Below are 20,485 nucleotides of genomic sequence, written 5' to 3' on the forward strand. Positions count from 1 at the left end.
ATATCGCCGCTCTTCGCCGCTTGGCATTACCGTGATAATGTCGGTTACTTCCGGAGTTGGCGGCCGGCGAGTGAGAATATTCGGCTGGAACCTTTGACGACGCTCGACGGTGTCATCGTTCGGTGCGAGTAAACGTCTCAACTCTGGGTGCCACGGTGGAATAATTGGCCATGGTCGGACTGGAACTTCGTTGCCTCGGACTGGCTCGTGTAACACGTCCAACGACGGCTTTCGGAACGAATGCCCTACTGGCATTTTCGATACGCAAACCATTTTTTCGATACTGTTGAAAAAATATAAAGTATTAGAATTGGCAGTAAAAAACTCAACAAACTACGACGAGTTTGTAACATAGAGAAAAGACCACCAATTCGACGATTGGGATATAATTCTACTTTTCGATCAACTCCTGTTAGAGAAGTTCGAAAGTTGATGTATTGAAAGTTTCAACAATTCGACGATTGTGAGCTTTCAATGTTGTAAATTTGCCAAATTAAGTCTGCGTAGAGTAACAGCAGTGCGAACCATAAAATGAAATATTCTTTATCGAGTTCGATTGAGCGTGTTGTTGTAGATACATAGAAACAGTCATCTTGATTATGACGTTTAATGTTCATGTGCGCAGTTTTTTCAGATAGGGCATACGTTACTGTGAATGCGTGCACCAATCTGTCGACGAAGCGCAGTATATAATAAATATCATTGAAGGCACACCAGCGTTCTTGAATATTCATTATTGCTGTAATCAAAATAATTTCGACAAAGTAAATAAAAGACATTGATTCAAAATCTTGTATTCTGATATCAAAAAGTCATACAGTATAGCTTATTACTACTACGACAGTGTGTTTTGGCAAATGTAAGAAAACGAGATACGATCGAAACAAAACAAACAAAAAAGAATTTTTAACTATTTATAAAGAGAACGCGAGTTGGTTTAAAGATCTTCGTCGTCTTCATCCTCCTCGTCGTCTTCACCTTCATCGTCGTTTGAAGGTTCAATTGCCGGTACACCCGTTTGCTGTACTCCTTCGTTGAGGAGCGCTGCTTCGGTACGTGGTGATACTGGTTGTTGAGATTCTTCGTCGTTGCGAGGACTCTCATCGGTCAGATCGTAGGTACCAACGAGGTGTGCCGGTTCGGTAGTTTCGATGACTTCAGTAGTGACTTCAGTGGTCACTACTTGTCGAATAGTGGTGAACTCATCATTCTCGACGGAATGTAGAGTTAGAGTCGTATCCTGTACCGCTGTGTCAACCTTTGTGAGTATGCGCTGCTCGATTGACTGCGCTCCTCGAGGTAGTTCCTCCTCGGCGGAAGGATCTACCGTATTGGTGAGATCGATAGTTTTGAGAGGTTTATCGGATTCCGCTGACTCGGTTAAGTCGATCGTTTTAACTGGTTTCTCATGCGGCGTTGGTTCTGTTAAATCAAGCTTCGGCACGAGTACCTTTGGCTGAGTGCTGACTGTTCCTTCCGTCGCAGGATGTTCAGCTTCAGTTTGCACCTTCGGTTGCGACTGTTTACCGAATACCTTTTTGAGAACTAAGTTGCGCTTAAGCGCTGCGTTTACTCGCTGCTGCTTTGCGCGCTGCTGTCTCGGAATATAGGTAAGTAGCGTTTGCGGCGGCGAGAGCTTAACTTTCACCGAGCTGCGTGATTTGCGCGGTTTTGACTTGACGACTTTCGTTGTGTCGCTTTCCGATGCAGAGGTCGTTGTTGATTCGGAGGGTTCGGGCACGCCATCGGTATTGCCGAATATCTCGTACATTCGACGCTCCGTTTCGGTAGGAGGTTTACCCGATGGTGGAGTTTTTACCATGAACCCAATGTGTTTGTCGTTATCGATAGTCGGGTTAGGTTTAAGACCGGTGTTGAGTACGGACGACTCATCTCCCGATTTTACCTTGCGATCTTTTGATTTATTCGACGATCGGTGCTCTGAGCGGGAGCGTTCTCTTGCTTTGGAGGTTGCGCGGGATGGAGTTTTAGACGAGCTTTGCTTAGACTTGTTTCTTGAATCTTCCGACGAGTTCCCGGATTGTTCAGAAACATTGCGGGCTGGTTTCTCCTTCGACGAGGAGATGCCCGCTTTCGCATTGTCAGCTTCTTTCTTCCACTCCATCTTTTCCTTCAGCGATTCGCGCGATTTGGCATCTGCGGCTAGTCGCTCCTGCTCTTTCGCTTTACTAGCTTTTACGTCGGCTTGAATTTTAGTGAGGACTTTGGCGCGTTCGATCACCTCTTTGTCGGTAAGCGGTTTCTGTTCGTCGTCAGAAAAACCTACATTTGTTAGGTGCAAGCCACTGTATGGTGAAATCTCAACTTTCGTTGAAGTTGTTGATTTCGCCTTTTGGCTTCGCGGATCTAGCGGATGACATCCAGGTGTCGCTGTACCCACTTTGGGGTATGGCGGCGTACCGACTGCTTTATTCCCCAGGTAATCCGCTGTCGCCTGTTGCAACTGCGGGTTTACGTAGGATGGTGACAGAGTGTCGGTTATGATGTTGTTCAGGCTCTGCTGGAACGACGATTTCGGCAAATTGAACTGCGGCATCACTGGTGCGGAAGTTTGTTGCGAATCGACGTTCGTATCAAGCTTCGCTTTTGATGTTGGCGGCGTTGCAGGTGATGATGCGGCGCTATTCGCGTTATTCAACTCGACGGTTGAATCGCTTTTTTCGATAACTGGTTCCGGAATAAATACGGCTGCAATACAGTTTGCTACTTTTTGGTATGTAGCTTTCGTATACTTCGGTCCAAGCTCGTCCACAGATGCCAACTCGAGGTTCAAATCGTTAAGCAAATGGCCCGCTACCATATATTGGAATTTTCCGTTTCCCCAGTTGTACGTAAAGGTTTGGGTAATTTGCCGGAACGTATTGTTGTGCAATCGGCCGCTCGCATTCGGTGGCAACATGATTACCTGTTCGACTTTTTTATCTCCTAAAACTTCGATGAGTTTCCGGAAATTTAGGTCGAAGGTATTCGGTGGCGTAAATGCGAAGATGTCATATGTTCCAATGGATATCATGAGATTTTTCGGAATTTGTTTTAATTCGACGATTAATTCAATTAATTCCGAAATTTTCATGTCACGCTTATACATGCGTTTATCTATGTTGTCATGATATGGTTTGCCTTCCGTAATCGCATGCATGATACCATGAGCATGGATGTCGCCTACAATCCAATATTTGTACGCGAACAGAGCCATAACGGGTTTTGCTTCGCCGATTTTCAAACCGCAGACCGAAAAGTGTTGCGGGTAGGCATTCGTTGGGTAGAATGGCGCTAACACTTCGTGCGTTACCTCCGGGTATCGTGAATCGAAGGTGTCTCGATTTGCTTTCGTATTGGACTGTTTTCCCGGTTTTGCCCGCTTTTTCTTTTTTGGTACAACCGCCGGAGACTGGTTCGCCGTTGGTTGAGCGCTTTCGGCTTGATTCGGTACGTTCAAATTCGCGTTCGGATCAACGGAATTCTGCGTGTTGGCGGTATCAGGCGCGCTGGAGTTCGACTGCTCACCACTTTGAGCGAGTGGTCTTCCCCAGTAGTCTGTTTCCTTCTTTTGCGGGAAATCCCAGTAAGGTGAAATCGGCGAGTGGGAACTTGCATCCGGTACAGTCGGCGCTGTACCCGGTTGCACGAACGGGATTTTGAAACTAATAAGCGCCCCGTCGGCCGCGTCCTCGACGTGAGCGAGTGTCCGTGGGGCGGTTGTCGTAGCGGCGTTCGTCGTGATGGTGCTCGTATTCGTCGTACCGTCGATTATCGTAGCGTTCGTCGTAGCGTCCGTCGCTGCGTTCGTCGTAGCGTTCGTCGTGGCGTTCGCTGCGGCGCCTGTTATGATCGGGAAACCGGGCGGCGGGCGGTGGAGGCCTTGCGTAAGGTTGCTCGCGGTAGCGGCGTTTGTTTGAGGTATCCCTGCGCTCACCGGCGTGGGCGCGGGGATACCTCTTTCCGCGTTTTTTGACGGCTTCGGAACTTTCGGCGTGACCTTTGGTGTACCGTTGTTGACCGGAGGTGGTGGCGGGAACGGTGACGGTACAAACCCCTGGCAGAGCTCGTTTGTCGCCGCGGTAGGTGCAGTGGTCGTCGAAATCGGCGTCGTATTCGTCGGTAAGGTGGCCGTAACCGCCGGCAGCGAAGCTGGTGTCGTCGCATTCGAGCTGGTTGCAGATTGCTGGTTCAAGTGACTGGCTATCGCTGTGGAGCTCGGGAATAGCGATGACATTTTGGCTTTACGGAGTGCCTCGTATTTCGCCGTAGTAGTTTCCAATTGAGCTTTTAAACTCGCGATCATATTATTAGCATCAGTTAATTGTACTTCGAAATCTGACATTTTCTTGTACATGTCTTCGGACAAATCTTGTTGTAGTTCTCTGTCGGTATGCAACTGAGCGATTTCCCTACGGAGAGCTTGCAACTCGCCGGTTGCGGCTTCCGTAGGTTCAGGCGTCGAGATTTGAATACGAGTTACCTCTACCTTGTAGCAGATGTCCTCGCTCACATCTCGTTCGCATCCAATATGTGTACACTTAGTCAACTGCACGCCGGCAGGATTTCGAAGTTCGGAGTTTTTTATCGCTTTCATGATGCAGCTCTTATGATAAAGATGCTGACACTTGGTTATGTAGATTGATTCGGGAACCTTTTTGTCGCCTCCATACTGCTTGCCTGGTGACGTAATCACCAAACCGCATTTGTCGCATGCGAGATGCGTATATTCTGCCATCACTGTGAACAGAAATGCGACGAGGTGTTAGACGAAGATGTAAGGCAATACCGGTTTAGCGAAAAATAAATGTTGAATAATTATTCGAAAACAAATCGGCATGGTAGGCCTATTGTCTTTTACGTTAACACCGCTTAGTAGTGTGAAAGCATAATAATCGTACGAGTTTGTACTTACCACAGGAGCTGATGACAAATATTCAAAAATTTGAAGCGAGAAAACGAGAAAATAATATGCTCGAATAAGTAATAATTACTTACGATAGCAACGCAAAAATAAGACGCGAAGACAGAATACGAAGATTCAAAAACGCATTAGCAAAACATATAGCAAGAGCAAAGGCATGTACTCGGTAGCACGTGAAACGAAATAATGATTTCGATAGTTGGATCAGGTTCGTCGTTGCTTCCAACTGCCGAGTCTTTCCCCCACTTCGCTACTCGGCGGCAGCGAACGGGATTGGTCGAACTCGGCGTTGTGTTGGTAGCGATGCGCTCGAACGGCAGGTTTTGACTATAACCTTCTAGAATGTTCTAAGCAGAAAATATCAGACGGCGCCGATTTTCCTGGAACGGGTTTGTCAAAATGTGCGCCTAAATGCGCAGTTCGGCGGTCTTTATTGTTATGATAAACTACGTCGCAATTAAATCGAATTTTTTAACGGCCTGTCAGCCATTTTGCTATCGCTACGAGTCACGTCGCTTTCTCTTCATCGAAAGAAAACATCTGCCTTTTGCTAAATGCACGTTTTTTCTTTGTCTCGAAATTATTGCGTCAGATTTCTTCATCGATTCCAATCTTTTCTCGGATTCGATGGTTGAAATTTGCGTGCTGGTGATTTTTGTTATTATCACCTCGAAATTCTAATTATTCAAATTTTTATTTGTCATCAATTAAATATTACTACTCCTGTGGTTTTTATTTATGTCCTTTTCAGGTATTTGTTCGAAGAAATTTGCGTCACAGTCTTTTACTGTATTGCAAAAATTTCGTGAAAAAATATCCAAAATCTATTATTTCGGTCATTTTATTCACGTTTTGGAATTTTCAAAATTACATTTTGAGATTTGAAATAATTTCGAGTCAACAAAATTTTATTTATTTTGGGCTCTTAATTAATTTCAAAAATTTCTCATTGCCTCGAAAACGCTTTGCAATGCACGAATCTAATTTTCTCGCAAACATGAGGGCATATGTATGTGAAAAATGAATTTCAAAATCTATTATTTCGAAAAAAATTTCGAACTTGTCTGCGTTAGAAAATTGCGTTTTCGTAATTTTGTTTTTTCGAATTTCGAGTTGTAGTGTTTAGACAGGGTATATGGATTTGTACATTAATCTCAGTATGCTAACTAAGTTTTACCTGTACGTTTAGCTCCAAGAGCAACTTTCTGAATAGAGTTTGCTATGTTGTCGATTTATTCCAGTTTGAATTCAATTTTTTCTGATTACTTTTCAACTGCTACTTTCTGTTGTGAAAATCTGCTTATTTTCATCATACTCGTAGTTGTTTCACCGAGAAAAATAAACATTGTATTACTTAACACTGATGCTGGAAATTCTAAACGACTACATAATTAGTCACTGTACCTGTATTTTCTACTTCTAAATGCTACGTCTGGCAACGTTGCTATATTCCATTTGTACCGCTGGCGGTATTTTATACTACGATAAAATTTGCTCGCCCTTCGTATACGATTTGGAATCTGTATGAAAATACGTGAACGTTATTAGCGATCATAATTTCTAAATAAATTATTACTGCTAATTATTCATAAATCTAGGTTGATTTAGTACTATTATTTGGTCTTAGTATAATCGGTTTCAGTTTCGTAGCTCTTTTAGCTGTTTTTGAAATTTTAAACTAAGAGACCATCGGTATTTTCTACGTGGCTTCTCCTAGCTAATTTATTTCGCAAAATCATTATTAATTGAGACCGGTTACGTCTACGTAGCTCTTCCTAGCTACAATCACTTTACTCACCGGTAACTTGACCGTAGGTATTCTGCTAATGAACGTTCGTTAAAATTGTCTTTCATTTGCGTATCTGAATTGACTAAATTATTCGCTAGTTATGAATGATTTGATTTGGTTCGCTGCTAATTTGTAATTTTGAATTTTACTCACTTTGGAATATTTTTCAAAATACTAAACCGGAGAATTAGCGTTTTAAAACCAAATCACCAAGTACCTACTGTTTTACTTACGTTGAAGTACGCAGTTTTTACTCAGCGATCATTATTCTGAAAGATAATTACTGTAACGTTCGGTTTTGTCTACGTAGCTCATTTTATAATTTGGAAATAAACACCATCTGAACAATCTGTACTCTGAGAGATCGTCTGGTACTCATTACTTACTTACATTGAAGTATGTAATTGGTACTTACGTGATATTTTATTTTACCATAAAGAAAATTTTGCATCAACGTTCGGTTTCATCTTCGTAGCTCTTCCACGTTAGAATCATTTCACTCGCCGGTGAATTGATCGTAGATGTAATGCTAACTTTCAAAATCTAATCATAAGTTCGAAACCAACTCTTATTAGAGTAATTTTCAACTCACGTAGCTTGTTGCTAATTATTTTGAAACGAAAACCGAATGCGATGAATTCATTGTAGAGATTCACTTTACCATTGATGTGTAATATTCACGTTGCTTGCTTTTATCATCGAATAATTTAGTATACAAATAAACTTCGAGTTGTTACCTGAATTTGTATTTGTAGTTATTCGATGTATTTTTCATTTCAGCCTTCATCATTGCTTAATTGCAGCTTCCATTTTTCTTGAGCGCTAAATAATCGATTGAGAACGATATTAGTATCGAGTTTGATTAAAATACTCTCAAGCGGTTGAGTTGTTAATTATGTGAGGCATATGTTGAACGTTAGGTTACTTCCTACGAAGTATCCATTTGTTCATTTGCGTGTAATTAAGCTGTGTGAGAGCGTACATTGTTTACTTTCGGCGAAGTATGCAATGTTAAGCTGTGCAATGAGAGTGTGAATGACTAATTAAAGCAAGCAGTATATAATACATCTATATTTAAGGTATGAAAGACAAGTACGAAAATGCAAATTAATATGATATGACTAAAATTATCACGACAATGATCACATCTTGTATGTGTTTCATTCGTCGCAATCTGGTGCGCTGATTCACCCGCAAATACGTCGATTCGCTGGAGTTTCTACGCCGTCGTTATCGTATTAACTAGTTACTCCTTGATTTAACAAACAAATAGCGTGATAGATTAGTATCTATGTTCATTTGTGCAATTAATAGCGCCTTAATGGCAGAACATACTTCGTAATGATCCGTATTTTCAGTCAGCTCGTCCCACCATTGCAGGAACTCTAACTTGATCCATTTCATCGTTTCTGGACCGTTACCATTTTGCACATAGCATTTCCGATATATTTCGCCATGTCTTTTTGTAATTTTGCAGGTTTGACGGATTCGTTGGTTGGCGATGGTGTGCTCGTGGTTGTTATGGTCACCGTTGTTCATTTCCGCTTCCATTTTTCTGTTAAAAAATCGAAGTCAGATTGGTATATTATTTGATATTAGTTTGGACTAAATGCTACGTAATTGAAGGTTTACTTACTCGTTTCAATACAGCTGGCACTGTAGAAATCGCTAAAGAGTGTATTAACACGTTAGTTAATTTCAACGTAGCCTTTAATTACTCAAAAGTACAACTTTGCTAAGAACAACTTCTAAATTAATCAAACTTTCCTTCGAAGTGATGAAATGGTGATAAGAGCACATTTTCGCCGGTGTTATTCCGTCTGAGTACATGCGGATGCGGTGGCTCACGTTTTTGCCCGTAACGTAACGCGTAACGCTTTGAGTAGCGTTATTTTTCAAAATTTTGAGATTTTACTCAAATTTTCGCGTTAAAATTACACAAAATGATTCTTGGCTGTTACGTGATCATTCCCTTGTGGAATTTTTACGTATTGGACGATTCTCAGAGATGGATTTCAGTTTTTTACCGAATTCCAACTCTGAAAATTCCCAAACTAAGTCAATGTTAGTAGTTAAATTTCAGTCTTTTACCAAATTTTAACCTGTTGAGACTTGTAATGGAGCATACGTGATTTATGATTATTCAAAAATCTAATTATTTTCGAAATTGATCATTTTAAATGCCCCAGTCCGCGTTTACATGTGTTTGGTTGTGTCTTCTAATCAAATTATTTGAAATTTAAAACTTTTTCTCGTATTTGTGATTCATTCTGACTGTTTTAATTTCCTGTTTGAAATTTTGCCAATCAAAATAAATTTACATTGTGACTTGGATTTCGGCGAATCCTGGTCTGTGGTGTATTTTGGTCACTATCTGGTTATAGTGTTCAAAATTTCCAGTTACGATTTTACAAAATAAATTGACTAATTTCAGATTTTATTAAGTAACCAGCCATTCATGGCGTTGGTAATTGTACTCTTTAAGAATTGAGCAATTGCATTTTCATTTCTAGGTATTTCACACTGAGGTGGAATTTCAACCTTTATGATTTCCCCTTCCAGTTTATATTCTGGTGGGAGAGAAATGAAAATGTTAATTTCATTTTCCTCAGGATTAATCTCAACTGTGACTTTATTGACCTCTAAGTTTCTTGGTTCCACAGTAAAAACTTCTTGTAAGTCTTCTGTGAGCGAAAGTTCTGAGTCTTCAATAAAGTAACTTTTATATAGACTTTTCTCAGAGTAATGATATGGGACAATCTGATGGAAATCGTAGGTTCTAAGTGGGTCTTGACCCATACGCATTAGGCGTGCCTTGATTCTCTCAGATTTTCTCTGAGATTTAGTCAATTTATTTGAATCCTTTGCCGGTTGTGCGCTGCCTCCTGTCGTCAAATCTCCTGTTTGAGATTTCGACATTGAAGGTTGCGGCTCCGCGGCGTTTGTCACAATTTTAGGTGTCTTTGGAGGTCGACCTCGCGGCTTCCTAACAGAAGGAGCGAGTTGTGCACTTTGTTTGGGTGTGGCTGCGGATGCCCCAGTCGAAGTTGAGGATTCTGGTTGATCCTCTGTACTCGTCTGAGTTTCCCCAGTAGCATTGGTATTTTGAACTGAGTCATTTGGATCAACTTCCTCTCGTAAATCAGTGGATGTTGATTCCGTAGACTGTTGTTCAGTTGGCACTTCACCATTTACTGCAGTTTCAGTAATCGGTGGGTTGTGCACTTCAACTTCTACTTGTAGTTCGGTAGCTGTTGAAGTACTGGCTTGATCGCGTTTTTCAGCTCTTTGTTGTGCTCGAAGGTCGCGTGCTGTATTCTCAAGCTGTCGTAAAATAGCAGGTGATGCTTCTGTAATGTCACGCTCATTAATACCGACACCCTGTGGTGCACGAGTTGGTGGGTCGTCAACGTCTTCCTCACTGTCAGACATTGCTTCGCGAGCTTTGAATAAAAATTCTTTGATTTTTTCTTCAATAGAACGCTGGTCTAGTAGAGATTTGAGACAGTCGCTTTTTTCCATGTCTTCGATGTTTTTACTAGTTAGGAATAGCGTTAACTGTCTTATGTTCGAAATTCTATCTACAGTTGTTCCATCTGTAGGTTTCAGAAGGTAACTGTTGAAACCTGACCATTTTATTACTATAAAAGGTCCATGTTTCTTTTGATAAAGTTTCGCAGCTGTTCTTTTTTCGAAACTTGACTGTTTGTGGTTGGTAATTAGTACCATATCGCCAGGTTGCAAATATGTAGGATCAACGTGCGTTTTGTTGAAGCAATATTCTTCTTCAATACGCTTTTGACGTCTTTTTTCTCTAATAAATGCTTCAACGGCTTGGCGGTCAGTCAAATTTCCGCTTCTGTCTTCTTGCCATTCACTCGTATACACAGCTTTTTTGGCTAACATATCAGCTATAATGTTAGTGTATTCTATTTTGCGTGCGTATACGTGCTGAAATTCTACATCTTCGAGCTCTTGCCTGATAGCAAGAATACGTTGAAATAGTTCAGCATGATGAACTGGCTTATTTCGGGAGTTTTTCCAATTGTTGGTTTTCCATATCGAGCATGTGTTCGTTAGTGCTTTGATTACGTAGTTCGAATCTGATAACAATTTTATCTTCTTAACGCCGTTATCTCGTAATGTTTCGAGCGCAATAATTATTGCCATTAGTTCGGCGTAATTGTTCGTAACCTGGAATTCTGTGCTTACAATCCTGTCAGATATGTTAGCAGTTGAACCCGGTTTGAAACAGATTCCTATTCCAGCGATAGCTTCGGGTGAGCCATTTTTGGAACAGGCGCCGTCTGCTGTGACTCTGGCATAGCCATTGTTGTCGATAAAGACTTCCTGTTCATCGGACGGGACGTCAAATATCTTGAGTTCGCGGCTTCGACATTCCTCAATGGTTATTGATGGAATTTGGTTGTTTTCGTTCTGATCGTGTAATCTTGCTAACGCATCTCGAAAATTGAAGGTTCGTATTTCAGTTGGAAAACCTGGAATCGTCGTGTCTGGTATAAACCAAGCCTCGTTGGGCTTGAAACCAAACGACGTTGGTGTGTTGTTAATTTCGTTTTGGATTTCTCCAACGAATTTACTCCAACCAAGGTGAGTGCGATATGGATCATAAACTTCATTGAGTTTGACACGTAACTTATCGCCTATGACTCTCATTGTTCGTTCCACTGAAGAACTCTGAGGGTTGTAAGCTGTCGTATGTGCGACTTTGATCCCGCATTTTTCCAGCAAATTGTACCATGAATCAGAAATAAATTGCGTACCGTTGTCAGTGATCACTTTCTTGATCTTGACTTCGTGGATTTCAATTTCAAATAAAATTGATTCCATTGCGTTGCAAACTACTTTCTTCTGAATCCGGTGCATGTCTCGAAGCCAGACACGACTGGTGAAGATTTCTTTTGCAACTAGCAAATATTTCGGATCGTTCTTTAATGCTGGAACTGGTCCATATATGTCTACCGATAGCACGTCGCCAATGGCGTACGCCTCTATTTGAGCGTATTCCAGGACTTTGTGCTTCGCGTAGTTCTTGTTCACTTTGCATATAATACAGGTGTTTGTAATATCGCGTATATACGCGAGTGAACTAGGATGGTAGTATAGTTGTCTAAAAATCATGTCTAATCGATTTGCCCCAGTATGCCCATAGGCACAGTGTAGGTAGTCGACAGTGTCGTAAAGCAAACGATCAGGTAAATATGGTACTTGCGATTTATCTGGCAAAATTTTCATCAGACGTTTTTTACCATCGCGTGTGTACATTATGTCATAAATTTGTTTTTTACAGAGTGACGTACCCTGTTGCTTCTTATTATTTGCTGGTACGTCTTCTTCTAAGACATCCATTATCTTTTTGCAATGTTTATCTCTAGCTTGTTCGTCCTCTATATTAGATAATAGGTCGAATAATCTAGGTACGTTTTCGTCCATAAATTTGCAATCCAGAGGTGGTAGGGCGGTCTTTTTACTGGCACCTGTGAGTTCATGATTGTCTTCCTTGTGAAAACCTTTCGTGAACCTGGGTACCACTTGGTTAATCATCAATAGATCGAGCTCTGTTAGCTCTTCTATGACGATATTTCCAACTACCAGTTCTGGTGCTTTAATGTCGTATAAAGCTTTATTAGACAACTTCATGTCATAGATTAGATCGAAATTGCATATGGTTGTAACCCATTTTGCAGCTTTTCGGTGCGTTTTCGCCAGACTCTCAAATTCTTTGTAAATTGGGAGCAAATTGGCGCGCACGTGGACTCTCCTGCTGAAAATCCACATCCAAATCTTTTTAATGACTGAGTAGAGTGTTAGCATTTCTTTGTCATACAGCGTAAAGTTTTTCTGGTGCTCCTTGAAGCCAACAGAAATGAACATAATGATTTGCTTTTGTTCATCTTCCTTGTAGAAGAGAACTGCATTCATTGCATCGTCTGTATAATGCGTATCCAAGAATAAGTCGCCCTCACGTGGAGGTTGTTTCAACGTGAATTCCTTCAAGTACTCCGATTTGAGTATGTCGAAGGCCTTCTGTTGAGCATCCGTCCAGACTATAGGGTCGTCGCCCTTTGTCAGTTCGTATATTGGGCTCAGGATTTGCATGTATCGGGGAATAAACGGCTTGTACAGCACGGTGTTCCCAACAAGAGCTAACACTTCTTTGTTGTTTTTAAGTACGAATTTGCCATGTTTCATATGGTCTTTCTCAAATTTCAGGAATTTTTCCTTTTTAAGGTCCTGTTTATCAATGTTTTCTTTGGATAAGACGAACCCCAAGTGGTCTGTACGCCTCTTGAAAAAGTGGGTTTTGGTCGGATTCAGTTTTAATCCAGCCCGTCTTATTTTTTCGAATACACTGAGTAGTCTATCAAGTGTTTCTTTGAACGTAGTACCAGAGACTTTGACGTCATCCACAAACTTGGAGATGCCTTCTTCGTCCTTTAGCACTTGGTTTATCATATGAACAAACTCACTGCTCGAGATCTTCAATCCGTACGGTAGTCTGTTAAATTCGTATACTTGGCCGTTTATTATGAACGCTGTATACTTTTTCGATTCTTCATCTAGCTCTAATTGCCAGAATCCGGACGTAAAGTCCAGCGTACAAAATAGACCATCAGGTGAACCACTGAATATTACGCTATCGATTGTAGCGGGTTCAGTTAGTACGCATTGTAAAAAGTTGTTCAACTCGTCAGCTGCCAAACACAGTCGTATATCGCCATTCTTTTTAATGACGGGTGCGAGTGTATTTATAAAAACTGAACGAGATGGCCGAATTATTCGCAAATCTAACATCTTTTGACATCTTTTGAGTCGTCATATCGAGGGCTTGTTTTAACCGAGCTGGAGGTCTGTATTTTTCACCTCGTGGCACCGCTAGATGCCCCTCACCGGGGATAAAGTTGAAATGTACTTTTTCACCTTTGTAACATCCCGGATTCAGACTAAATATGTCTTGATAAGCATTGATCTTGTGCATGGCATCGTCTACCTCCTTTTGAGGTGCAATGCCAAGCTCTCGTATTTCAGCTAAATCTTCGATGAGATTTTTCTGCATAATACGTACTGCTTTAATTCGGTCTTCTTCAGGCTCTTTTAGCTTGTCTCTTGTAGACATGCTTGTGGCCATTAAATCAATAGTTATTGTTGTGTGTTCAGGGATCTGCTCGATCTTAAATAAAGAGAGCGCGTCTTTGTAAACATCTGGGTTTATAAATGCAATTGTAAAATGATCGTCATCCTTAGGTTCGTGACTTACGCATCTCTGGCGGAAATGTAAGTGTAGATCCAAATGCTCCATGGCTACTCTTCCCAGTATGAAAGTGTTGCCAATGGTGTCCATTATGTAGAATGGTACAACGAATTCCTTTGGACCAAAATTAAATGTGATTTCAGCCAGAATTTGTGACGCTCGTTCAATTGCATTGTTGGCCATACGTAGCTGCACGATGCGATCCATAGCGATTTCGCGTACTGCATGTGGCACTTTCAATTTGAGTTGTTTCAGCACATTCCTTGAGATAACATTGGGAAGTGCTCCCGAGTCCAACTGAATGGCGACGATCTTATCACCTACTGTGATTGGAACGACGCAAGTTGGGTCATCGGTACCTTCGTTTACCACTAATGGTTTAGCTTTTTCTTTCAGCTGAGTTTCATCAAGGTGTGCGTTGTCAATCGCTTCGAGTGCTCGAGCTTCTTTAATTATTCGTTTTCGAAGTGCATGATGTCTCCATTTCTTGTCGGCAGGTAGGCCTCTTATGAATTTCACGCGTGTTGTAGTCCTATCACTATTACACGGAAATGTCTTAATGCCATCCCTTGTCAACAGTCTGAGCAATCTGTCTTTGGGAGGTTTCTTGATTATTGCATTTTTGACTCCAAAATCTCCGATTGGTCTTCGATCCTTCGCTCTATGGTGAATGTTCAAGACTTCAAAAGGAGTTGGAGAATAATCAAGTTCCGGAAACTCGTCTAATACGAGTTCTGGGTCCTCCATTATCAAACATTTGACATCCATCTCTCTTATGGATTTCTTAGTTTGATTTCCTTGTACTAAACCGTCGTCGTCAAGTTCTGTTAACTGAGCAGGACGGGTGTACTTGTCCGTGAATGTTTCATAGTACTCCTCTGGTAACATGCAACACGTTGGATCTCGTTGGCAATTAGGATTATTGCACGAGGTTCGATATTCCATAAATAAGGTTTTCTTTCTAGGTTCGACGACCTGACTACCTTTTAATGGTTCGTCCTTTATTTCTTCCTCCTGCTTAGGTTGCTGTTCAGGCGGAGCCATGTACGTGTACGGAGGTTGTGGACGTTGTTGGAGAATCTTTTGTACTTCGTCGTATGGAGATTTTAGCGCGTTTCTGCTTAAACGTACTCGTTTCCATTCTTCGAATAGTCTGTATATACCTGTACAAACCATGTCGTAAATCACACGGTACGTAGGTATCGCAGGGTAGTATTTATTCCTATCCTTTTCGAATTTGAACTTTCGTTCGCAAGGAATTACTCGTTGGTTTTTATCTGCCATGACGCCAATCGCTTCGACACCGGAGGCCGTTATCAATTTTTGCGTCTGCAAATAATACATGGGCGGTTCTTTCCAGAATATTACAATTTGGTCATCCGCCGCATTTTGGAATATTTTACGGTATTCGATATATCGATCTAGTTTAACGCCAATGCTTTTGGGGTCACCTGGAATGCAGGGTTTTACTATTGGGAAGATTAATATAATCAATTCCGCCCCTTTATCTTTGACTAGTAGATCTAAGAGTTTGTTTAGACTTTTCTTTATTTTGTCATAAGGTTGAGGTGAGTGATTCAATTCGAATTGCAGAGCTGATAGAACGAATTTCTCTCCTTCGGGGAATTCCGTTTTCTCTATACGTCTGTATAATTCTTCAATTGGTAATTGATCACGTAAATATGGTGGCACCGCTACCGGTAATGGCGTATCTCCTCTTTTTAGGAAGTGCGCTATACCGTCGCCTACCCAAATGAATTCCGTAAAAATCGATTTACTGGGGACTTTGATGTTACTAGACCGTGCCCCTGTAGTGTCTAGTCCTTTTAGTTTTCCGAATTGTCATCGTTTCCTTGGTCTTGACTCTCGTTGGAATCGTGATCTAGGTCGATTTCTTCGATTTCTGCGCAGAAATCGGCGTTATCCGGAGTACCTTCTCCTACCGTACCATCTTCGTTTATTACGAAGAAGTGTACCGGTAGAGGTATCTGACTAGACACTTTCGGTTGGAAAGTCGAGGGTTTTCTGGCTTCATGCGGTTTTTCACCACGATTGTCGCTGTTCTGGGGTTTAGCATTATCGTCGCTGTTGTTATTACCACCAGAATTGTTCGAATTAGTATTAGTATTAGTGTTCTGTTTAACGCCATTACTATTACTAGTTTTGTTCGAGTTGGGATAGAAATTAATTTTCTGATTCCCTTTGAAATTGTTACCTAAAGCCTTTTGTAGCTTTTGGTATGCCATTTGTAGTTGTCCTTCGTTTACATTTTTGTTCGTAACAGCTAGATACGATTTCTTCGGAGGTTCCGGCGCATTATGCGGTGAATTCGTGATCATGGGTTGGTTCGTCCAGTTCCCTGTTGGAGTAGGACCTTGCGTAGAATTCCTATTCCTGTCAGAATTAGAATTCTTCGCATTCTTCTGAGAATTCCAACCCCCGTTAGGGTTGGTATTCTGGAAGTTTTGGTTGTTACCCATATTGCAATTCGAGTTGGAGTTTTGATTCCAACTTATTTGTGGACCGAAGTTTTGGTTTGAATTCATCGGAGTCTGATTAGTCCATTGATTCGAATTCCAGTTATTATTCGGGTTACCGGGAATCTGCGTCCACTGTCCATTTGTATTGAGTATCCAATACGTGGACTGCGGTAAACCGTTTCCATTATTCCAATTGTTGTTAGGCATTCTATTCCATTCGAACGATGGAGTTTGTTGCCATTGAACGGGCGTCATCGCGCTGTCGCGAACTGCAATGCGTACATTATTCTTCGGGTCAGAGTCATAGTTAGCGAATTCGTCAAGTTTTCTTATAAAACCTTCCACTGTAGTTTGTTTCGCTAATTTCTTATCGTATGGGTAGGGCACTTTTTCAGCTGCTACTTCCAATACTTTGGAAATATTTGGATGTTTGCGTTTGATTAGAGATAGGACCCATCTCTTTATCTCCAAGAACAGACGTTTCTCCGTTTTGGTTTCGCAAAAATATTTCTGGAAATATTCCCATGCATCGTTTTGACACTGACTGTTCCAATAATGTTGAAGGAATCTCTGTTTTAGTTCTTCGTAATCCGTTATTCCCACCATGTCGCCTTTCCACTCTGTCGCATCTTGAGTCTCAATTACTCCTTGGAATGCGTAAATTTTCTGAGTTTCGGCGGCATTGCTTTTGTTTACGTAGTCTTCGAACTGACGTACAAATTCATGAGGGAAGTAACGTTTCGATTCGTCATAATAAATGCCAGCACTTCTGACTAAGTTGGCATTTATTTTCAAGGTTGGGTTGGAATTAAGACCACTGTTGGGTCTACATCCACCTTCCTTTCTCATATCCGCAACTGCATGAGCTAACTGGCTGCATTCTGCCTTATGTTTTGTCATTTCATTTTTGAATAGGTTGGTCGCTTGGTCAAATTTGGTTTCACATTGCGTTGCCTTTTGCATCGCGCTGTCAGCTTTTTGTAAAGCTGCACCGGTAGTTTGACCTACATATTCTTTCATGCCAGTGGCCCATTGGGTACAGTGTTCACGAACGTCTTTTACGTCGTTTCTGTATCCGTCAATGTTGCGGTTCGTACTACCTGCATGGTCCACAAGATTAATTAGACAGTCTTCTATTCGGATAAGGCTGTGTTCTTGAACTGCTTGACCAATCTGTAGGTTCTCTATGGCACCTTCAGTGAAATCCCATGTTTGCTGAAACAACGATCTCAACGGATCATTTATTTCAGCATCGGTGGCGATTTCAGGTCGTTTCGGTTCAGTTTTGGATCTGCATTCTTCCCTTTTTGAGTCCCTGTAATTTTGCAGGTGACGTGTCCTCACTGGGGGCGGGTCAGGGAGATCTGATCCATGTACCATGTTATTTTCTTCGGTAGGTACGTAATCTTCGTCATCCTCATCATCATCCTCGTCATATTCTTCGTCAGAATTGTTTGATGGCGGATGACTGCTGAACAATGATTCCACAAGGTTCTGCGGACTCGATTGTTGTTCAGGTTGTTCTACGTTTAAATCCTGCGTAGGTGGATTTTTTCGATTTTTCCGTTTGGATTTGTTATCCGAATTTTTCAACGTAACGCATGATTCTTCGTGCGTTTCACCAATACATAAGCAATGTACTTGGTGTTGCGTAAGGGCTACCGCTTTACTTCGGGTGCCTGCAGCTGGTCCAGTAAATGCCATTTCGTTCGAATTCAACTACAGCTGGGGTAATATTACGACGAATATTTTCCCTTTTTTGTGTGAAATTTCTATTAAATTTCGAACACAAATTCACTTGCAATGCTGGTTTTAATTCGCGAGTTGGTTCTGGTACACAAAAATATTTTATCACGTAAATTGCGCTTCACTAGCACTGAGCTATACAGTCGGTTGACTCAAGTCGCTAGATTACTACGGCGAGTAATCCGGACAAGATAAAAAGCGCTGAGTCAGGACGAACTGTTTCACACGTGCTCGAAACGTGTTTCTTAGCGGGATTCGAGTGCAAAGTCACTTCAGAGGTGACTCGGACAAGATAAAGAGCACTAGATCTCAGCTAAAAAATTAGCTTCGAATGAATCGCGAACACGAACACGAATTGCTGGAGAAAAAATTCAGGTGCCAAAATACTACTTAGGTATTTCTGAAAAGATACAAGGACACTGAATTACTACTCAGCTTTGAGTGCTGGTTTGAAAAATACGCGAAAAATACATGCGTTGCGTTTGCTTTGATTAAAAGCCACTCGCGAAATGAATAGTAATATACAACGATATTACTTACCAATATTGCTGCTAAATAGAGCTTCGAACTTAGAGTTCTACTGCTGCTGATCGCGTGGTTGAAAAACAAACGCGGAGAAATTATGCAAATAAATTGCTTAGTATCAAAATTCACTTTAAAAATAAAACGTGAAAAGATACCGGACAAGACACACACGGAGGACGCAAAAAATGCGCGCGAAAAAATAACACAATGACAGTCAAGCTGCTTCTCTAGAGGAGCGTTGCTAGAACCGTCGTCACACTTGAAAAGAAAAATATATAATGCGAGCCGCGGTAGCTATCAACTCGTCGGTTGGTGGCTACGCAGCTGCAGTAGCGACATCAAAAGATGGCGACTAGTGCGACGTGTGTGTCTGTCCTTGGGTGGTGGTAGGGGTCACGCAACAATGCGGCGGACAAGCTGGAACTCGCTTTTCACGTTTCGACGAACGGATTGAGTTCTGAGACATTCTCAACGGATATTTTATCCATCGATGGATTTCATCATCTACCACCACACATACACATGTAAAAATAAACACGTTTTCGTCAAATTCTGGCAAATTTGACTAGGTGTGTGTGTGTATGAGTGAAAGCAACTTAATACTTTCGTGATTATTTACTTTGAAATATTCACAAGTATTCTTTCCTTTCCTATTTTCGGACACTTTGGTCTGAGAATAGTCAAGAAGTGAATCGTAAGTACAATGAAATCATACTGCAAGTATTATTTTCCAAAGTTTGGTCGCGATCTAAACTTTGTACTCATAACGATTTACTTCCTCCAAGCTCAGATTACGACGAATCTGTGCTTTTTGGACACTCGGAAGGGCGCCAATGTAAGAGGGTAAATTGACTTAAAGCAGTGATTGGTAATGTGACTTACGATGGTTGCTATTGTGTTGTTTCCAAGAAATATCCCTTAGAGTATTTCTACTAAATACTCACCGGAATACCTCACATGCTCGGCTAGGGCGTGAGTAGGAAATGGTTGCTTTTACACTCTTAACATATGATCATACACACCATAAATAATAACAAGTTATACACGAGAATAATATTTAATGTGTGCAATATTAACAACACGTTACAGGTTTTACATAATCACATATTCTATGTATTTATGTACGTTAACAAGACACTTTCTTAAACTAAATATACACACGTTGGTGTTACACACTGTGGTGTAGGTTTGGATAAGTGATCTCCTCTGGCAAGGAGATCTAACTTATTCACACTGATATGTGCAAGTACTTACCCAGAGTGGCGACGAGTAGATCATCACTCCTTCTCGTCTATTCATTGGTTTCACTAATAACTAACTAAAACTAAAGCACTAAATATAACACTTAACACTCGAGAGTAAAAACTTATAATTAAATGACTGCATTAACCCATTAACCGTGAATAACATACCCGCGTGCACTCGGATACATTACTGGCGTTCTGTACTCTCGTCGCTTGGCTCGTATGGCTAGCTGACGAGAATACAACGCAGTGTTGCCTTAGTGCAACGCAGTGTTACCATGTGGGCGAGCCCTATACATACCACGTACGGCATAGTAGTATATCACAGTGGGGATTTTACATTTTCCAATTTTGGCTGCGGGGAAAAAGTGGGGAATTGCCATCCAAGTGGGGAAATTGGGGATTTTTCTTTATATTTTCATTCCTAATTACAAAAATGTGTTTTTGCGTATAAAAAATAGCAAAAATGATGAAAAATCGTTGAAAAAAAAAAACTCAACTTTA

At 41.2% G+C, this 20,485-nt stretch overlaps 1 protein-coding gene across 1 annotated transcript; it reads right to left on the reverse strand.

Moving 5' to 3' along the window:
• Positions 1–681: 681 nt before the first annotated feature.
• On the reverse strand, positions 682–7,306 carry LOC135837826 (uncharacterized). The gene is made up of 2 exons (XM_065353220.1): positions 6,102–7,306; positions 682–4,740 (listed from the first exon to the last, which is right to left on the reverse strand). Exon 2 carries the CDS (start codon positions 4,736–4,738, stop codon positions 938–940), a length of 3,801 nt encoding a protein of 1,266 aa, XP_065209292.1. The 5' UTR covers positions 4,739–4,740; positions 6,102–7,306; the 3' UTR covers positions 682–937.
• Positions 7,307–20,485: the final 13,179 nt, after the last annotated feature.

Source organism: Planococcus citri, chromosome 2, assembly GCF_950023065.1.
Source record: "Planococcus citri chromosome 2, ihPlaCitr1.1, whole genome shotgun sequence".
NCBI classification, from domain to species: Eukaryota; Metazoa; Arthropoda; class Insecta; order Hemiptera; family Pseudococcidae; genus Planococcus; species Planococcus citri.

Bases quoted from the DNA above. Each gene is read 5' to 3' on its own strand.
- LOC135837826 (XM_065353220.1), bottom strand. From the start codon at position 4,738: ATGGCAGAATATACGCATCTCGCATGCGACAAATGCGGTTTGGTGATT.